The sequence below is a fragment of the Hirundo rustica genome, chromosome 7 (assembly GCF_015227805.2).
Source record: "Hirundo rustica isolate bHirRus1 chromosome 7, bHirRus1.pri.v3, whole genome shotgun sequence".
Lineage (NCBI taxonomy): Eukaryota > Metazoa > Chordata > Aves > Passeriformes > Hirundinidae > Hirundo > Hirundo rustica.
In genome coordinates this window covers 15,434,907-15,452,558 of record NC_053456.1, presented here as the reverse complement: position 1 = coordinate 15,452,558, position 17,652 = coordinate 15,434,907, and the positions used below count along the sequence as shown (strand labels likewise).

Below are 17,652 nucleotides of genomic sequence, written 5' to 3'. Positions count from 1 at the left end.
CCTTCTGTCACCCTAGAGGAATGGAGAGCCCCTGACAGCAGGAAGAGCAAGGTGCTGCGTCCTGAAATACCCTGTGCTGTCTCCAATCCACTTTTATTCACAATCAGAAAATAACTTACCATATAATAACACAGACACACACAGCACAGCCCCGGGCACCCTCCGGCCATGATGCTACAGCCCAAGCCAGCCCGGAGGTGAGGCGAGCCCCAGCCCGGGGTGCTGTGCCCCTTCTCCATCCCACGGGGCGCTCCAACCCCATCCCGCTCCCAGCACAACCTCGCGTGTGGTTGGAGGAACTTGTGCACAAGTGCTAGTGTGTGTCCCCCCCGCTCCCCTCCCGCCCCGGGCTCCCCCTGCCCCGCTGTCCACGACCCCATCCTGCTCCGTACCGCCGGGTGCCAGCGGGCAGTCCCCCACCCCAGGCCCACCCTCCGCCCCCCGAGTGGTGCTGGTGTCGCGGTCTGTACAGCATGGCCGTGCGCTCCCCGGGCCCGGGAGCCGCGGTGCTCTCATGCGGGGTTGGGGGGCAGCGGGCAGCCCCGCCCTTCCCGGGTGACGACAAAGTGCTGATTTTGGAGGGTGCTGAGCGTGTCCTCTCCTGCTCCCTCGGAGCGGAGGGAAGCGGGTATCGCCGCTCCACCTCCCCCCCGGCGCCGATCCCCGTCTCCCTCCCCTGCCGCAGGCAGGCGTGCTTGTCCCTGGCACCCTGGGGCGGGCACCCGTCCCTGCCTGGCTACTTGCAGACGCTGACCCACTCGGTGATGCGACACTCCTCGCAGGCCACGAAGCAGCACCAGTGGAACTTGCAGTTGCAGCGCTCGCTGCGTGTCTGCCGCAGGATGTTGTGCCCGCGGCCGCAGCACAGGCTCTCGCAGTTGTCCATGCCCGGGCTGGTCTTGTTGCACAGGCGCCCTTGAGTGCCCAAGGAGTCCAGGGCCGGTTCTCGCTCGCAGAAGTCGGGTGACTTCTCAAAGTAGACCAGCTCGCTGATGCCAGCCCGGCGGCGATGCCGAGCGTGGCCCGGCTCCAGCTGCCCGGCGTTCCGGTTGTGGGGCCGGATGAGGGTGGCCCCGTAGAAGCGGTCCTTGAGCAGGGACCCCACCAGGCGAAACTCAGGCGTCACCTGCCAGCACGTCTTCAGCTGGCAGCTCCCTGAGGTACCGTGGCATTTGCACTTTCTCCTCATATTGTCCATCACCACCTGGGCGGGGAAGGAAGGACGGAGGAGTTAGCGTGAAGGAGACGCATTTTGGGGACTGGAGAAGCCGCCGTGGAGCTCTGTGTGGGTTGGGGCTACGGGAACATCAAGGGCTGGCGTGAGTAGCCATCAAAGCTCTGGAACTGCAAAGCCAGCAAGGCTGCACCCTGTTTCTGTGCCCAGTGCAAGTCACGTCCCACACCCTGTCCCTTCCCATCCTGGCAATACCAACTGGCTTTTATGTTTCAGCGAGGGATTGGCACCTAAAGGAGAGAGTGAGCTATTTGAGCACAGGGAGGAGAAGGAGCCTGGATCTCGCCTCCCACTGCTGCTTGGCTCCAGCAGCACCAACCTAATCCCGGATCCCAGTTAAAAGCCAGCACGGCTGCATCTGTGCAGCCACACCGGGACCCCCCAGTGCAAGGGTCTCCCACGCACCTCACAGCCAGTGGCACTGCAAGTGGGGCAGGTGGGAGGAATGCTTTCCCCTTCCTTTCCCCTCCCCAAGACCTTCATCCCACAAAGCCCCAGTTTCTGGGAGTCCTGGGAGCAGCTTTGCTTTTTTTTAGCTCTTGCCTTCTCCCCTTCAGCCAACTTGGCCACAGTGCCAGGGGGCTGAGGCGGTGCCTCCCACCACCACCCGAATTCCAAGCAGGGATCACATCCTTGATTTACGGTTGGTAGAGGCTGCAGTGTGGCCAGTGCCATACATCCACCCCATCCAAGGGCCAGGGTGTACGGGCTGGCTTCTGGCTGTGGTTTGGGCTAGCCTGAAAGCACAGCTTGTGCAGAGGCCAGAGGCCAGCATGGAGTTCCTTGGATGCCCTGGACAAGGTTGCTGAGCCCCCAGGTTGCATACTGGGATCCCCTACATCCCCCATCCCTGTAAGGGATACTGCTGTGGCCAAGCCAAGAGAAACAGCTCATGCCCATCAATCCCCAGGGGCACAACATGGCCCCACATCCCCCATACACAGCCCGGAGAGAGACAGTTTATAATGTCCTCTGCCCTGTCCCAACAGGGATTCCCTGCTGGGCTGTCTGCCCCCATATCCATGTGCTCACACAGGCTTCAGTGAGATCCTTTCCTATGTGGACACCCAAACCCCACCAGGAGTTCAGCTGGGGCTTGCAGACTGTCACAGGCTGATGCCCATACCCAGGGCCATGCCCCAGGGCTTGTGGGGGGATTCCAGGGGACACCTGTCCCTGTGGAAGGTGCTATCCTACAGTGCAGTCCTGCACAGACACCTGGCTTCATGCCTGCCACATGTTGCCTATTCCTGCCCCCTCCCTGGGGGGACGAATGACGGGAGTGCCTTGTTTAGGTAGGGGTGGGCAGTTTTTATTCCTTGTTTTCTTATTTTTGAGCACATCTCCAAGTTGCTAAGCAGTAATGGTAATGAAGGCAGGTCAGGGAAACATGTCTGGAGCTTGGGGCACATGGTGGAGAGGTCTGGGTTGGGCTGGAGTTTGGCTTTCATCCTGCTGAGAGTCCTGCTCCTGCTGGGAAGAGCCTCCACCTCAGAGGTAATGAGCTGCCTGGCCTCTCCACCATGTCCTGGGTGTGCCAGCCAGGAACACCAGCTGCTTGCCACTGTTCTTGTCACTATCCTTGGGAACACAATGGCACTGGGACCCCATCCTTTCCCACATTCCCTCCCTGCTGGCTTGGTTGGACTAGGAAAAATCTGCATACGGGGCTGTGGCTGGCAGGCTCACCATTGGGATGGAGGGGACACTGGTGTGACAACTGGACAGGGATTCATTTGGGGTACAGCTGATGGCAGCAGGGGCCGAAGAAGGTGTCAAGTGCGGCTATCTCCATCACCCAAGCCATCAGTGCTGAGCATCCCAAGCCCCAGAACCACAATACCCAACCATGCCTGACCAGCGATGGCTTCTTTCCCTCCTGCACAGGCAGCACAGAGGGGACAGGACCCTGACAGAGCTGGGAGATGCAAGAAGGGCCCATCTGAGTCTTGGCCCCATGCTTTTGTCATTGAATTTTCTCCATGCACCTTTACCCGTCCTTTCCCTGTCTCATAGACACCCAAGTTTGACACATGCCTGGACTCGCTGGTGCTTTCTTTCGCACATTCCCAGCTCCTCCCAGGCACGCTCATAAGAGCTTTATCGTAGGTCTTTGTTGTGAGGGTAATGGGTAGTTCCTTTCATCCTCTCTCCTCTCTGATCTGGTGAGTTAGGAGGACCTGCAAAGTCTCTTTCACACTCCTGCTGCTCTTTGCTGGGGAGCTTGCTGCCTCCCAGGGATGCAGAGCACCCATCTCAGTCTTGAGTTGAACCAAGCAATGATTGTCCCAGGGCTTCCTATTCCTCAGGACCAAGGCCACCACTGCCACTATCAGAAGACGCTGCAGATCCCTTGCGGCTGCAATCCCCTGCCCAGCTTCACGGAAAAAGGAAAAATCAGTGTGTTTCTGCCTGGTTTCGAACCAGGGACCTTCCGCGTGTCAGGCGAACGTGATAACCACTACACTACAGAAACCCACTTCTGATGGCACCTGGACACCACCATTCATGGAATTGTCACCGCCCTGGGCTGGGAGACAGGCATACCCACACGCACAGCACCCTTGGGATACACAGGGAGCGCAGAGAGGATGCTCAGAAGCAGTGATGCGCTGGAGAGAGAGCTTTGAGCGCTGCACCTTGCACCTACTTGGTGCATGGAGAGGGATGGTGCATGGCAGGGCATGTCCACATCACTGCTCTGCTAAAGGGGTTCAAGCCTCAGGACTTGGAGGGCAGGACCACAGAGCTGCTGCAATCAGCACAGCTCTTCCTTTCCTGGGAAATCTCAGGAGATTTTTCCTTATTACAGCAGGAAAAATGCCCCTGGTAGTTAGTGGGGCTTGGGTGGGCGTGGGACCCACAGCATTGGGAAAAGAGCAGGGGGGAGGTTAGAGAACCCATCCCCAGTGGGGCAGCCAGGACCAGCCCAGGCAATAAGCCCGGCACCAAGAGACACAGACCAGGCACGGCGTCATCTCCTTGTTCCAATGCCTGGCACCCACTGCCATCACATACGGGCTCACACCCTCATCTCAACAAGGTCCCTGGGCTGGGCAGCCTGTCCAGGCATTGCTTCCCCACCTGCACAGGCACTGTCCCCTCCTTTATTCCTTTAGTCTTCTTCTGCCTCTTCTTCTAGCTCCCAGGCTTCTTTCATCACTCCAGATCTTGTCTCTGAAGCCACCAAGAGCTGACATTGCCAGTCCCATGCCTGCCTGCCCTCAGAGACAAGCAGACCCCAGGCATTTTTACTGTTACTGGATCCCAGAGGAAATGTTTCGTGACATCCTGCCAGAGCAAATATTCCTCTCTCACCTTCCATTCCTTCTGCAGGCTGTGAGGTTTCCCTTGGGAAACAGGGAACAGACCACAGGTTTCTGAGCACTGCCAAGAGTCCCAGAGATCCGGGGCATGGAGAGATGTAGGGGAATCAGGATGAGCCCTGCAGTCAGAACTGGAATGGGGGTCTTGCCCAGATTGGGCCAGACTAGCCTACAGAGGATTTAGCTGCCTAACCTTGAGTGAGTTTTCACCACACACAAGCAAACAAAGCCAAACAAATCAAAAGCTTTGCTACTCCCCAGGCCTTTACAGCTTGGCCAAACTGGGGTCACTTCTCCAGAGTGGTAAAGCTCAGCTCCAGCATCAGGAAAAGCCACACATTGAGGTCCTGCCCTGCAGCATCCTCGCCTGGCTCAAAGAGGCTTATCCAAATGTCTGAGCCATCCCAAGGAAATATTCCCTGTGGAATTCTGACTTTTAATTATTTATTTCTGCAGCCACTACACATCCCTTGGCACTGTCCTGGCAGCATGTGGCTGGGGTCTTGGGGGCATGTGTCCTGTTGTATTCAATGGATGGGATCTCTCAGGCACCTGCCGTGAGCAAAAGCAGGCAGGGAACTGCAGCCATCCTTCCAGCCCCTCCTGCCTGCATGCTTCTTGTCTCCAATACCAGGCTACTTTTAAACCTCAGCTTCCAGACAGAGTGAGCTACTAATTAGTACCTTTAACAAGACCTGACATCATAAGAATGGAGGGGAGGCTGTCCTGCTTGCCTGGACAGGCTCCAGCATGCTGCTAGAGATGGGGGGCAAGGCTGTGGTCTGTCACCTCTGCTCCCAAGAGTGTTTCCCAGCTGGTACAGGAGCCCACTGCCTAACTCAACCTCATTCACATCTGCCTCCTCAGGGCACTGGCTCCCTTTCTGGAGGCAGAGTCATGGCTGGGTGCTGCAGAATCTGTGCTGTGTCCCCATGATGCCAGTGACTTTCTCCTCCCTGTCTTTAGCTTCCTCCCACTGCAGCTGCCCAACACCAGTTCACCCAGTTCCTGAGAGGCAGGCGCCAGAGTCATTGCTGCGCCACCCCAGTAGCACCACTGCAGCACAGACAGGTGTCAGTGGCCTGGGACAGCGTCCCTTGGCAAGGCCACAGCAGCAATGCTCTTGTTCCCAGCAGGTGTTTGACTGGCATATCCTTGCAGCCCTGCCTTTGTTCTGGGTGAGACTGGGGAGAGGGCGTGCCTTGGGGGCAGTCCCAGACTCACAAACGGTTCCACAGCAGCCAGCATGAGACCCTCACAGCCTTCCCACACACGTCCTGGGGACCCTGTTCCCACCGTCATCTCTCCGCGGCTCTCTCCAGCGCCTCACTCACCTGCCGGCCCACGCGGTTGTTGTGCAGCCGCATACGGGAGTGGATATCCCTGTAGGTTTCCCGGGAATCGAGGAAATCCTTGGAAAACTTCTCTCCATAGTCCACATCAGGGCTGCACCCTCCCCATTCCCAGGAGTCCTGGAGGCCGGGGGTCTCTGCCGGCATGTGCTCCATGTGCACCCCGTGCACCATGCCCTTGCCGCGGTTCATGGCTTCCAGCTGGAGACGATGCAGCTTGCGCCGGAAAGCCTCCTCATCGCCACGGCGCTTCTGGTCGCAGCCGCAGGCCTGCAGCTTCCCGAGAGCACAGGCGTTGGACACGGCGTGCACCACGCCGGCCGCCGCTATAGCGTAGGCAAAGGCGCTCTCCCGAAAGCCTGCAAGGAAGGAGATAGTGGGGCTCAGCCTGGGAGGCGTGACCCCCAAGGGGGGCTGGATGAGTTCATCGTCACACCGGGCTGTAGGGATTTGGAGGGTCGGCTTGCGCCTTGCTTTTTGCTGATGTACCCAGACAGGCCGTGAGTGAACCGCCGCTCTCTGCTCTCCAGCCCCATCCCCACCAGGACACACTGCTACCCTGAGGGCCGGCCCCGCCCTAGCTGGGACCCCAGCTTCCACCATCGTCCTGCTCTCGCCTCACTCCGGGAGGTGCCACCACAGCGCTGCTCAGGCATCAGCATCAGGGCTCTGATGGGAAAGGCAATCCCTCCTCCCCTCTCCTCTCGGAGTTTCCTACTGTACTAAATATAACTGGCCAAGAGATATTTCTGCTGAAGAATGGGTCGCTTTTGCTTACTCACAGGGTGTAGATTAGGCAGTAAAAAGAGCAGGCTGCACTGCCTGTCCAGCCCCATTCATCTGCCCATATCCCCTCCCACCCTGAACCCTGCCAGGTCCCACAAGAAGCTCTAAATGTGATACCACACTGGAAAAAAATGAGCATCCCCTGTCAGTTAGAGCATGCTGTGACCACGCCATGCACTGCCAGAGCCGGCAGCTGGTTGTCGTTAAACGCTAGGGAGCGAGGACATCCACAAGTGTCATTAGCTGGGGACAGGGCAGATGGGGACAGGGACGGGTCTCACAGAAGGGGCTCCATGGGGCTCCGCGTAGCAGTGAGCAGGGGATGCCTGAGAATCTCTTGGCTTCCCTGAAGCCAGGTGAGGAACCTCTCTTCTCTGGGAGTTTCTATTTTATTTTAAATGCAAAGTAAGGCTTTTGTTTGCGGTTCCTGGGTCAGGCGGGGAGCCTGCAGTGCCCTTTGCTTTAGTGCACAGTGGCCGGCCTCAGCATGAGGCGAGGACGGACGGAGAGCCAGGTTTTGTGCCGTGGAGTCACATGCGAATAAATAAATAGCTGGAGTTCCCAGCCTCTCTCCCTCTGTTGGACATGAGCAGTTTGATTGGCCCTGGCTTTGACACAGCTGAACAGACAGCAGGTTTGGGGTGTTTTCTTTTCCAGATCCACGCCATCAAACGGGGGCCTTGGGTGAGCACCCCAAAGCTCTGCCAGCTCCCTGCCTGTGCCAGAGTCAGGAGAGGTAAGGGTGCGACCGCTGCTGTCGCCCATCCTCGGCAGTGTTCCCCATCACGCATGTCTTCCCCGCGGTTTGCTGCCGCCCGCTGAGCAAACGCTATGATCTTATTAAAGGAAAATGAAATGCGGCCCGGAAACCTGCATTTAAAGTCGTGCTGCTCTTTTGTGTGTTAATTTGACACCGGTGCATTTAAAAAATTAACGAGGCGCTGCTTAAAAGCCAGCAGGAGCCTCTCCCAGCTTCCCCTTGGTGTGGGACAAGCTTGCTCTCAGCCTGCCTCTTTCCATGCACAAGTTGAACAACATTTTTCAGCGGGCAGGTAATGGGGCTGCTGGTGCGTACAATGTGCCGTGCAGCCTCCCCAGGGAGAGTGCTGGCAGGCAGTGCCTGCAACACACCCACAGCGCTGCTGGAGCATGAAGGCCCACATCTGGGGAACTTCAGCCCCCAGGTGAGCAATGGAGGATGGAGAACCAGCACAGAAGGGTCTCCCGGATTCCCAAATCCTCCCGATGTCAGTTCTATCCTCCCACCATCTGGGCCAGCTTCAGCCCTTCATATGCTAAACCTGGGCACAGCCCAGTTTGTCACTGCCACCCTGCTGGGCATCCCCAGCTCCTCGCACAGCCAGTGCCTGGGGACAGGGGCACCAAACCCTTCCCCCAGCAAAGCACCCTCCTCTCAGCCCTGCCTCTTTCTCGCACATTTCTCCAGACAAAAAAAAAAAAATATTTCTGGTGTGGCATCTCCTTAAAATCCCTTCTGGAGCCCAGACACAAGCTCTACCCCACCCAGTCCGTCTAGCAAGCCCGTGTCCTTACAGGTAAAGAGGTCAGGTTGATTGGGTGCCCTCCATGGCTGGGAAACCCGTGGGTTAAAGCCCCAGTCCTCCTTCTTCCTCTAGTGCTCTCCAAGTACATGTGAGTTGATGGATGAAGTATGGGTCCTTGTCCCTGGAGCTGCCATTCCCCAAGCTGTGGGCTGGGGACAGACTGGTCCCCAGGACATGACATCACAGCATTCAGGAAGTCTTGTTCCCATCTCATCATGGTCCTTTCCCTGCTCAGTATCACTCTGCCTGGCCCCACCATTCTTCCCTGCCTTCTCCCCTTCTTCCCTCACCTGCTCTCATGGGGAGCTGTGAGCAAAGGGGAGGAGGGGGTCGGGGCAGCACTGGGATCACAGCAGCCATGCCAGTACGGTTCTGCTGGGAGGTTCAGTTTACATTTCTTGCTCTACCCCAGCCACGCCAGAGACAGAGGATTGAAACAAAGCAACGAGCAACATGGCTGCAGGCAACAACCACCCGCCTCGTGGGCTCAGCAAGGTGAGAGCTCCCAGGAACCACAGCCGAGAGTGGCATGTGGTGGCCAGCCCCAGCCCTTTGCAGGGAGGCACTTCAGCTGCCCCAGCCACCTAAGACCTCAGCAGTGATTCTTGAGTCACCATATCCCTCTGGAGACCACAGAAGAGTCTGTGGGAGGTACAAGAAGTATTGCATCCTGCAGGGAAGAGGGAATGGAGGACACAATCCTGACACCACCACAGGCATCCAGCCCTCTGTGTACTCAAAGACCATGCTAGGCAAGGAGGACAGGCCTGAAATCTCTTCCTCAGGTCAAATCCCCAAGCAGCTTTCTTAGCAGGGAAAGTATTCCCTGTCAAGATGTGCCTATGAGATGGAGGGGTCATTTAGCAAGACATCAAGCCCCGGCAACACCGGCCCCACCATGGATGCTGCAGTTCCTCCATCTTTCAAGCAGATGTGTGATGAAGGCTACAGGGCTGACTCAGGTGCAGCTCCGGAGTCTACAGTCTGTAAACCAGGGAGAGCTGGAGTCATGGCCTTCCTCCCACAGCTCGCCATCACATGCAGGCAGCCACTCTGTCCCAGCACCCATCACTGCAATGCCTGGGTGGCATTGAGGGGACAGCCTCACGTAGGCCCGCCCTAGGGTACCCCAGGGATGCTCAGCTGCCCCCTACACGGCAATACCCCCCAGGAGGGGGGCGTAGCTGCCAGGAGCTGTGGGCACGTTGCCCCAGCCCTGATATAAGGCAGAGGAGAACTTCTCCCGCCACCTCCTGCGAGGCCTGCTGAGACGGCCAGTCTCGACACGCTGCCTCTCCCCCAGCCCCGCTCCCTCCCCTCCCCTCTCCCTAATTAAACTGCAGGTGAACCTGCCAGGGTCTGGCCCAGCACCAGGCGCTAAATGCCTCCCTGCAGATCCCAACTTGTCTCCCTGCACCTTCTTGAGCGTGCCAGGGACAGCCCGCAGCCTTGGCTCCTTGTCCGCCCACGGCACTGCGAGCAGCCCTTGCTGCTGTGCAGGCTGCAGGGAGCCGAGCTCAGCCCCGCATCGCCAGGAATCCTGCCTGGCCCCAGGGCCCCACTTGCACCCACCAGTGGGGAGAAGGTCCAGGGAAAGGGGGAACCCACAGAGATGAAGCCAAGTATCCACAGCACCCGCATGTCCTTCAGGGCCAGGTGGGCAAAGCCCTTGGTTTGCCTGGGGGTGCATAAAACCCTGCCAGCAGCCCAGCTGCAGGTGTGCCAGGCCAGGCGCTGCGGTCTGCGGGCACCGGAGCTTGGCTGGGGCTCTGCAGAGCTGGGTTCCGGGGTCCTGAGCTTGGCAGCATCTCCCTGGATAGCTGTAACAGCACCTGCCTCCCTCAGCACACAGCAAAGCTTCCCCAAGCTCTGTTTCACAGCTGGCTGGGCCCCAGCACCTGGTGTTTCCATCCCTGCAGGGAGATCCCCACTCCCTGCTGGAACAAATCATGATCTGGCCACGGACGTGCAGACCCCTTGTCACCAGTGAGTCCTTCTAAGGTGGGCACTGGGCATGGAAGCATCACCCATCCCTCCAAAGGCTGCAGAGACTAAGAGATACTGCTCTCCAGAGTCACATCCCCTCCAAACATGAGCCTTTGAAGGCCTTCAAGGACATCCAGCTCCTCCATGGGGGATCCTAATTTTTTCAGAGCTCCATGTAGATGGGGTTGGGGTTAGGATGAGCAAAGGGGAATAGTCAGTCCCATAGCACACCTCAAACAGCCCCTGCCCAGCAGCCAGACAGTCCCAGCCCTGATGGCATTGTACCCACCCATGGGTGCACACGTGCTGGACAAGCACCAAGACTCAGTGACATGCCACCATCTCCAGCTGGGTTTTTGTCAGGCAACCAGGCACGGGTCAGCCCAGCCAAGCCACACAGTGCCTGGCAGCCCACAGATGCTGTGGTGGGACAGTATACTAGGACAACAGGCCACCCGCTCCAGTGAGGTGAACACAATAGTCCTGCTCACTCTTGGAGCAGGAAACCTACTTCCACTGCTGATGTAGATGCAACCACCTGCCTCCACCTCACTGTTCCATCCCCCTATGTCTCCTGAGGCCAGGAGAGGATGTCTCTGTCAGCCAGGCGAGCACATGGAGGGAGAGGGAGGTACAGCAGAGGAGCATGGGACCAGGGACTGGAGAGTCCTGGCAGAAGTGACAGTGCCAGAGAATGGGTAGGAAGGTGGTGAGTACATAGGCAGCCACCTTGGGAGCCAGGGAGGACTGGAGGAGGATTTGTAACAGAACCTAGCTTAATGTGGAGGGGGCATGGGCCAAGGAGGATGGTGGGTGCAGATGGCACTGGAGACTCCACAGAGGTACAAAGGACATCTCATACCCCAAGGATGCAGCATCAGAAGACCAGACCTAAAAACCCCAAAGACCATAGTGGTGTCTCAGAAGAACCTGGTGGCTCTGTGAGAGCAGGGATGACAAACTCCTGGGCACTCCCCTTGCCCTCCACTAACCTGCTGTTTGCCTCACAGCCACTGTTTCCCGTGCCTCGGGGATGGCAGCATCTCCCAGGTCTGTGCTCTGCCCAGCATGCCGTCAGTATCCCTGTCTCCAGCTAAGCTGCTCTGAGGCCAACCCAGACTCACAGCCCTGTCTGATTTGAAGCCTCTCCTTCCTGTCTCCCCAGGGCTTGCACTCAAACTTCTGGGAGCAGCTCAGCAGGATGAGGAGATGGGCACTCATTTGCCATTGTCCTCTTCTCTGTCCCTAGGGGATGAGGACCCTGGCTCCACTGAGTGCCTGCAGAGTGTGGGACGGGCACCATGGGACAGCTTGGAACAGTGTTGCATCCAGTCCGGCTCACGCCCGCACTGGAGACGATGTGAGAGATGCAGGAGGACAGGGCAGAGTTGGGGAGCGGAGCCAAGCGGGGAGAGTGGCAGGGAGAAGCCAGCTACAAATAATTTAAAGTGAGATTCACGCACGGCTGAACTGATGGCAGAAGAAGTGGGAAAAGGAATGAAAGATTAAAGGGGTCTGTCACTTCGGGTTACAAACAATGATCCTACAAGCACGTTGCATTCCCAGGCACGGCAAGGATGAGGCAGGGCGCAAAGCAGAGACCTGGTCCCTGGAGGTCAGATGCATTAAAGTCTGCGGCATGGAGCCCGCACCCCTCACTCCTACCACTTGCCTCTCCTCCAGCACTGGGCTCCTAAAATGCACCCCCTCCCTGATGGCTGTGCCTGTAAGAGATGGAAGGCAAAGCTCAGAGCTCTGGCACTGTTATTGCGGGACATGAGTGGGTTCAAAGCTGGCCAGGGCTCCAGCGCCAGGGCTTGCTCCGTGGCAAATGGCTCCAAGCAACTACATGAGACAGTTTGGGTGCTTGGGGTTCATCCTGCAACCTCTGCTGCCAAAACAGGAGTGCCATGAGATGCCTGTCTGCTCTGATGCTCCAGCCCTACCTCCATCCTGCCCTGCTGCTGGATGTTGTGTCTCCATTCCAGGGAATGGGATCCCACCAGTGCCGAGAGCCTGGGCTGAGCCATATCCAATAGACAGGGGCAGAGGTCTGGGATCTGTGGGAGTCCCCACATCCATCGGCCACAGCCCTGAGAGCAGGAAGGGCTGCAGGAGCCTCTGAGACAGAAGTGAGGTGCAAGTCACTGAGGCCACCAGCAGACAAGGTGGGCTTAGGGAGGGACGCAGGTCAGTGTTCTCTGCTGCTGGGGCTTCTCACCCAGCTCGGTGGGACCCAGGGCAAGAAAGCTTGTCTGGGTGTGTGAGCAACTTGAGCCAGCAAGTTGGTGTCTCCTGCCGCCTGAGGAGACTAGAAGTGAACCGCATTCCTCAGAGGACCTGGAAATACCTCGATGCTTATCAGGGCTGACAGTCCCCACCCTTCCTGCCAGGCCCTAACCTGGGCACTGCTCACAGAGGGAAGAGACACTGCCCTTCCCAGGCGCTGAGGTCCTGAGAGGGACCAGGGCTGCTCCATGGCAGGATCGCAGCCCTGATGCCAGACATGCTCCAGGTAGCATTCCACCCACTGAGGCTGTCCAGGCTGCCCTGGACATGAGAGACCTCCGGACACCAAAACCTTTCTGCGATCCCCTCTCCAGCCTTCTCCCCTCTTGCTACAGCTGCCTGTGGGCTCCTGTCACCACGTCCCCTCAAATGACATGTAAGCCTCAAGCTGTCAGCCTCTCCTCTTTGAGACTTTCCTCATAGTCCCAGGGAAAGAAGATGTAGGATTTGGAAGGATGTTTGAAGAAGAGTGGATGGTTACAACTCTCTGCTGGGCATCAGGCTGAGAGGCTCACAAAGCAGGTATGAGCAGTTTCTTAGGTAGTTTTCTCCTTTCTTGGGAGCTGGAGGAGTGGTATGTGTGCTGGGCACCTGTCCTGCCCTCAGCACCCTGGCTGCCGGCCACTGGCACCATATTGTCCTTCCTGACCATGGTCTGCAGCAATGGGCACTTAGAAATATGCTGAAGCACAGGCTTCAAGAAAGGGTACTCAGGTGAAAAGATACACTCAAGTCCTCTAGAAGATCCCATCAGGTCACAAGCCTAATCTGCACCATGCAGGCCAGCACCTCTGCACTCCAGAGTCTGCTGGAAAGAGTATCAACCAGGGAGGTCCTGACAGAGGCAGAGCCAGACATGACTGTGAGGGAGATGAGATCCTGGCACCAGGATCCTTGGCAGAATGTGGAGAGCTAGGAGAGTTCTCTCAGCAGCACAGCTGGGGGTTCTGTGGACAGGTGAGCTCCCAGGACAGCCTGTATCCCTGTTCCCCCTGTCATCATGCTTTAGGGTCCCACAAAACAGAGCCCTTAGCTCTCTGCACTGGAAAGCCAACACAAGGGCAGAACACCAGGGTGACAGGCTCACAGAGCTAGGTCCCACTAGTTATGGGCATTTCAGCTCAGCACAACACACTAAAACACCAACTCCAGAGCAGGACTGAGCCAAGATGCTCAACTGTATCCACCAAACCAAATCCCAGAGTATGGCATCCACCTTCAGACCCACAAACTGTGCTGCGCACCCACGGCACCGCTCCAAACACCAGCCTACACATGGGCAGAAGATGCCAGAAAGCAGGAGGGCCCGGAAAGAGCCTTAGGAGCAGCTGGAGTTGGGCAGGGAGGAGCAGCTCAGGACAAGGGCCAGTGCAGGTACAAAGGTGCATGGAGCAGCTTTGCCAAAGTTGCAGTGCTCCTTTGTCTGGCAGACCATAACATTCCCTGCCTTCATCCACGGGGATGCTGAAGACCTCGCCTCATCCCCTGGGCCAGGGAAGAGCTGTGCAGGGGCCCAGGGGGAACCCATGAGGGAGCCCATGGGAGCTCCAGAGAGCAGGTGCTGCATAGCGGGACAGGAGGGGAACCGTCCAACCCTTACCTCTGCTGAAGATGATGCTCTCATATGGGATCTTGTTCTTGGTCTCGAGGCTGGAGCAGTTCCAGCGCTGGTCCCGGAACTGGTGCTGGCACTCATGGATTGCAATCTGGATACCCTGGATGGCCGAGGCGGTGACGTCAGGGTGGCGCACACACACCTCCAGCTGCCGCCGCGTCAGCCCCGGCAGGGTCAGGCACACCGTGTTGGCATTCAACACCGGCTCTGACGGCAGCTTCAGGCCCAGGATCTCATTGGAGCAGGAGCTGGGAGGGAAAAGGACACCCTTGAGCTCAGAGCAAGCAATGTGCCAACCACCTGGTTTTCCATTTGGGGAAGGGGAAAAGTCTGCGAGGGACACACACGGGGAAGGGAGATGCTTCGCAATCCACACTGTGCCCATTGCATATAGGGAAGACTGGGAAAATCCTGTGCTCAACGGCAGCTTGTCCAGGCAAAGATACCCAGCAGCTCCGGGGCTACGATCCCCTCCAACAACGTAAGGACAGTACAGACACCCTGGCAGCCTTTGCCCAGCAGCAGGCAAATCTGGGCATCCTGCCTCTGGAGCCCAGCATCTCCCAGGACTGCACTCTCTGTGTGCTCCCCCAGGGATCTCCCACACTGGCCATGCACTGCAGATTCTCAGCACACATTGTCTTCCACAGAAAGTGTGGGTTTCCCCCTGGGAGAATGGAAAGACCCTGGAGCAGGAGGCCCATTCCAGGCCTGGCTCCATCCCTGTTGCTGGCTGATCCCCCTCTCTGCATCTCCTGCATCCCCTCAACACTGCTGGTCCTTGCAAGGGAGGTAAAGGGAGTGATCAGCCTTTTCTTTTCAGCTCAGCTGTGAAGTATGGAGCCAAGCACTGTGCCAAGAATCCTCAAGCTCCCAGCAACAGTCCCAAGTCCACTGTCACATCCTAGCTCCACTGAACCAGATGGCCATGGCCACAGAAGCACAGAGAGCAGCAAATGGATGGGTGCAAGGAGAGGCACATGGTCCATGGGATACAGGTACTTAGAGATGCTACCGGGGGAAATGAGGAAGTGGATGGAGCACATGGAGATGGGATGTGGGATGTGGGATTTGGGGAGACAAAGCATGTCCAGAAAGAGATGCCTGGAGCTAATATGGAGATACACATGACAGACAAATCTGGAGAAGGGGACAGTAGGAGGCGTTTGCCCAACTCCAGGGAATGGCTTGAAGGACTCTGGGGTAAACAGTGTTCAAGTGGAAGACCCACAAAGCAAGCAGCAGGCAGTGGGACCCCCAGCAACATCCAGCATCTTGCAGCATGAACCATTAGGAGCTCAGCACCACCCCACTGCATATTCAGGAGAGCTTGGTCCCTGCTGGGAGCTCTCCCCAGGAAGGTCTCTCTCTGTTCCCTGAGACGGGCAAGAGCTGGGTCCCTGGGAGAAGCAAGGAGCTCAAAGCCCTTTGAACTTTGATTACAGAAACAAGGCTTGGAGGAGGATGCTGGAGGAAGGACGGCAGCTGCCAGGTCTTGGGGAGAAGGGTTACTCCACCTCTGTTCCCTCAAACCCTGGACTGGTACTTGGGCAGAAGCAGCTGTTGGGATGAGTTCCCCAGCTCAGTGCTCACCCAGCTCTGGAGGGAGGGTTCAGCCCCAGCATCTCTGCTGAATTACAGGGGAGAGGGAGAACTGTCAAGATCAGGCTGCTGCTTCCTCCAGCTTCCCAAGGGTGTTTGCACCCATCCCACCACTTTCATGGGTAGAACATGAATATGCCCCAGTGCAAATCCACAGTGACTCCAATAGGGAGGGTCGAGGTGGAGCGGAGAAGAGAGACAAAGGGAGTGCATCCCTCCAAAACCCCAACACAGGAGGGGAAACCTTCTTCCTGGCTTCCTGCACTCATTCCCACTGTCAAGCAAGCCCTGGCTGACGAAAGATGCAGAGCAGGATGCAGCTACCACCACCCCCAACCCCAGGAGCTCCTGCCCCATGCATGGCAACGACTTCGTTCCCTGCGTGTCCAGAGCCTGACACAGCATCTGCCATCATTTCCCAGGGCATCCCGCGATGAGGGAGATGTTACAATCTTTCTCCCGACTGCACTGCAGGGAAACTGAGGCAGGGGCTCTGGAGAGTAGAAGGACGCTCCTTCTGCCTTTTTGCTCCACCCAGGGCTCAGGAGGGCCAGGCAGCGGCAAGAAGCTGTCACTGTCACACTTCTTAGGAGGATATAGCGCTCCCCCCAGCTCTCTTCCCTCTCTAAATCTGGATTTAAACTTGATTTCACGGTGACAGGCCCCCAGGTCACAGGCTGCAGCGGCTGCTGCTTTAATTAATACAAGTCCCAACGTTAACAAATTATATTTAAAGGGGCTGGAGGGAGGGGGAAGGGCGGGGGACCCCCCCCACCACCACTCATACTAGCACCAGGATTAACCCCTGGTTGCCTGGAGCGCACAAGTTTGGGAGAGGCAGAGGGAAGGCGAAGATGGACGGGGATGGTGAATTTGGGGGTTCGCTTTCTGGGAAGCAGGTGGCCCCCTCTTATCCCTCTAGCATTTAGGACAGGCGGAGCCAGGGAGGGGTCGCAGGGGGATCCAGTAGGCACCGACCCCCACGACGGTGACATTCCAGCCGGCATTCCCCCGTCCTCCGCGGGCGAGCGGGGAAACTGAGGCAGCCGGGGCGGGCGCTGGAGCGTCTCCGGCCGGGGAGGAGGGGGGGACAGCCTCCCGGAGCGGGAGAAGCTCCGCATCCCGCCAGGGTTCCGTCGGGACGAGGGGAGGCGGAGGGGGGCAGCAGCCCTGACAGTCCCTCGAACGGGGGGCCGCAGCCGTGCGGGGCCGGGCTGGGGCGGCGGGACCCCCTCAGGAGCCCCCTGGGCAGACCGCCCCCGGTGCGGGGCCGGGCGCGGCAGCTTCCCGGCGCCCTCCCCGCGAGGCCGGGGCTTTCGGCGGCGGGGCTGGGGACGGAGGGGCGCAGCTCCTACCTGGGTACCCAGAGGCTGAGCAGCAGCGAGCAGAGTCCGTGGGCCAGGGCCGGGCGCATCTTCGCTGGGGCAGCGGCTGTGCGGGCTGCGGGCGGGCGGGCGCCTTTGGGGCAGGGGCGGCGGGGCTCGGCGCTGCTCTCTGCCCGCTTTGTTTGTTGTGGGTTGTTTGCTTGTTTGTGTTTTCCCCTCTCCTCCCTCTCACTGGCTCCCTGCGCGCCGGGGCTCGGCTCGCCGGGGCGGCTCTGCCATCCTCCCGGGATGCCCCCCCCGCCTCCCGCCGCCCCGGCGCCCTCCGAGCCCGGCGAGGGCCGCGCGCCCCCCGCCCTGCCCGCCGCCGCCCCTCCGCGCACAGCCCCCCGGCTCAGCCCCCCATGGCGGGACGCGCCGGGGGGCCGGGGGGGCCCTCGGCCCGCGGGGTGCGCTCCGCCGCCGCTCCCCAGGGCGCCCCGGGGCTCCGGGGCCGCGGCGGGCGTGGGCAAGGCTCGCCGGGCGAGCGGCTCCGCGGCTCCCGCGGGGCCCGCAGGCACATGGGGAGCAGCGGC

General features: G+C 58.8%; 1 protein-coding gene and 1 non-coding gene across 2 annotated transcripts; both read right to left on the bottom strand.

Annotated features, from left to right (window-relative positions):
* Positions 1–455: 455 nt before the first annotated feature.
* Positions 456–17,200, bottom strand: WNT10A (Wnt family member 10A). The gene is made up of 4 exons (XM_040069716.2): positions 17,111–17,200; positions 14,139–14,401; positions 5,895–6,271; positions 456–1,204 (listed from the first exon to the last, which is right to left on the bottom strand). Exons 1-4 carry the CDS (start codon positions 17,167–17,169, stop codon positions 737–739), a joined length of 1,167 nt encoding a protein of 388 aa, XP_039925650.1. The 5' UTR covers positions 17,170–17,200; the 3' UTR covers positions 456–736.
* TRNAV-GAC (transfer RNA valine (anticodon GAC)) lies at positions 3,638–3,710 on the bottom strand. The gene has a single exon. It is a non-coding gene; the product is annotated as a tRNA-Val (tRNA).
* Positions 17,201–17,652: the final 452 nt, after the last annotated feature.

What these genes read in the sequence shown, in the direction of transcription:
- WNT10A (XM_040069716.2), bottom strand. Translation starts at nt 17,169, where the DNA reads ATGCGCCCGGCCCTGGCCCACGGACTCTGCTCGCTGCTGCTCAGCCTC. An exon ending in GAGCATCATCTTCAGCAGAG is followed by an intron (nt 6,272 to 14,138) that starts GTAAGGGTTGGA and finishes CCTTCCTTGCAG; the next exon opens with GCTTTCGGGAGAGCGCCTTT. An exon ending in ACAACCGCGTGGGCCGGCAG is followed by an intron (nt 1,205 to 5,894) that starts GTGAGTGAGGCG and finishes TTCCCCGCCCAG; the next exon opens with GTGGTGATGGACAATATGAG.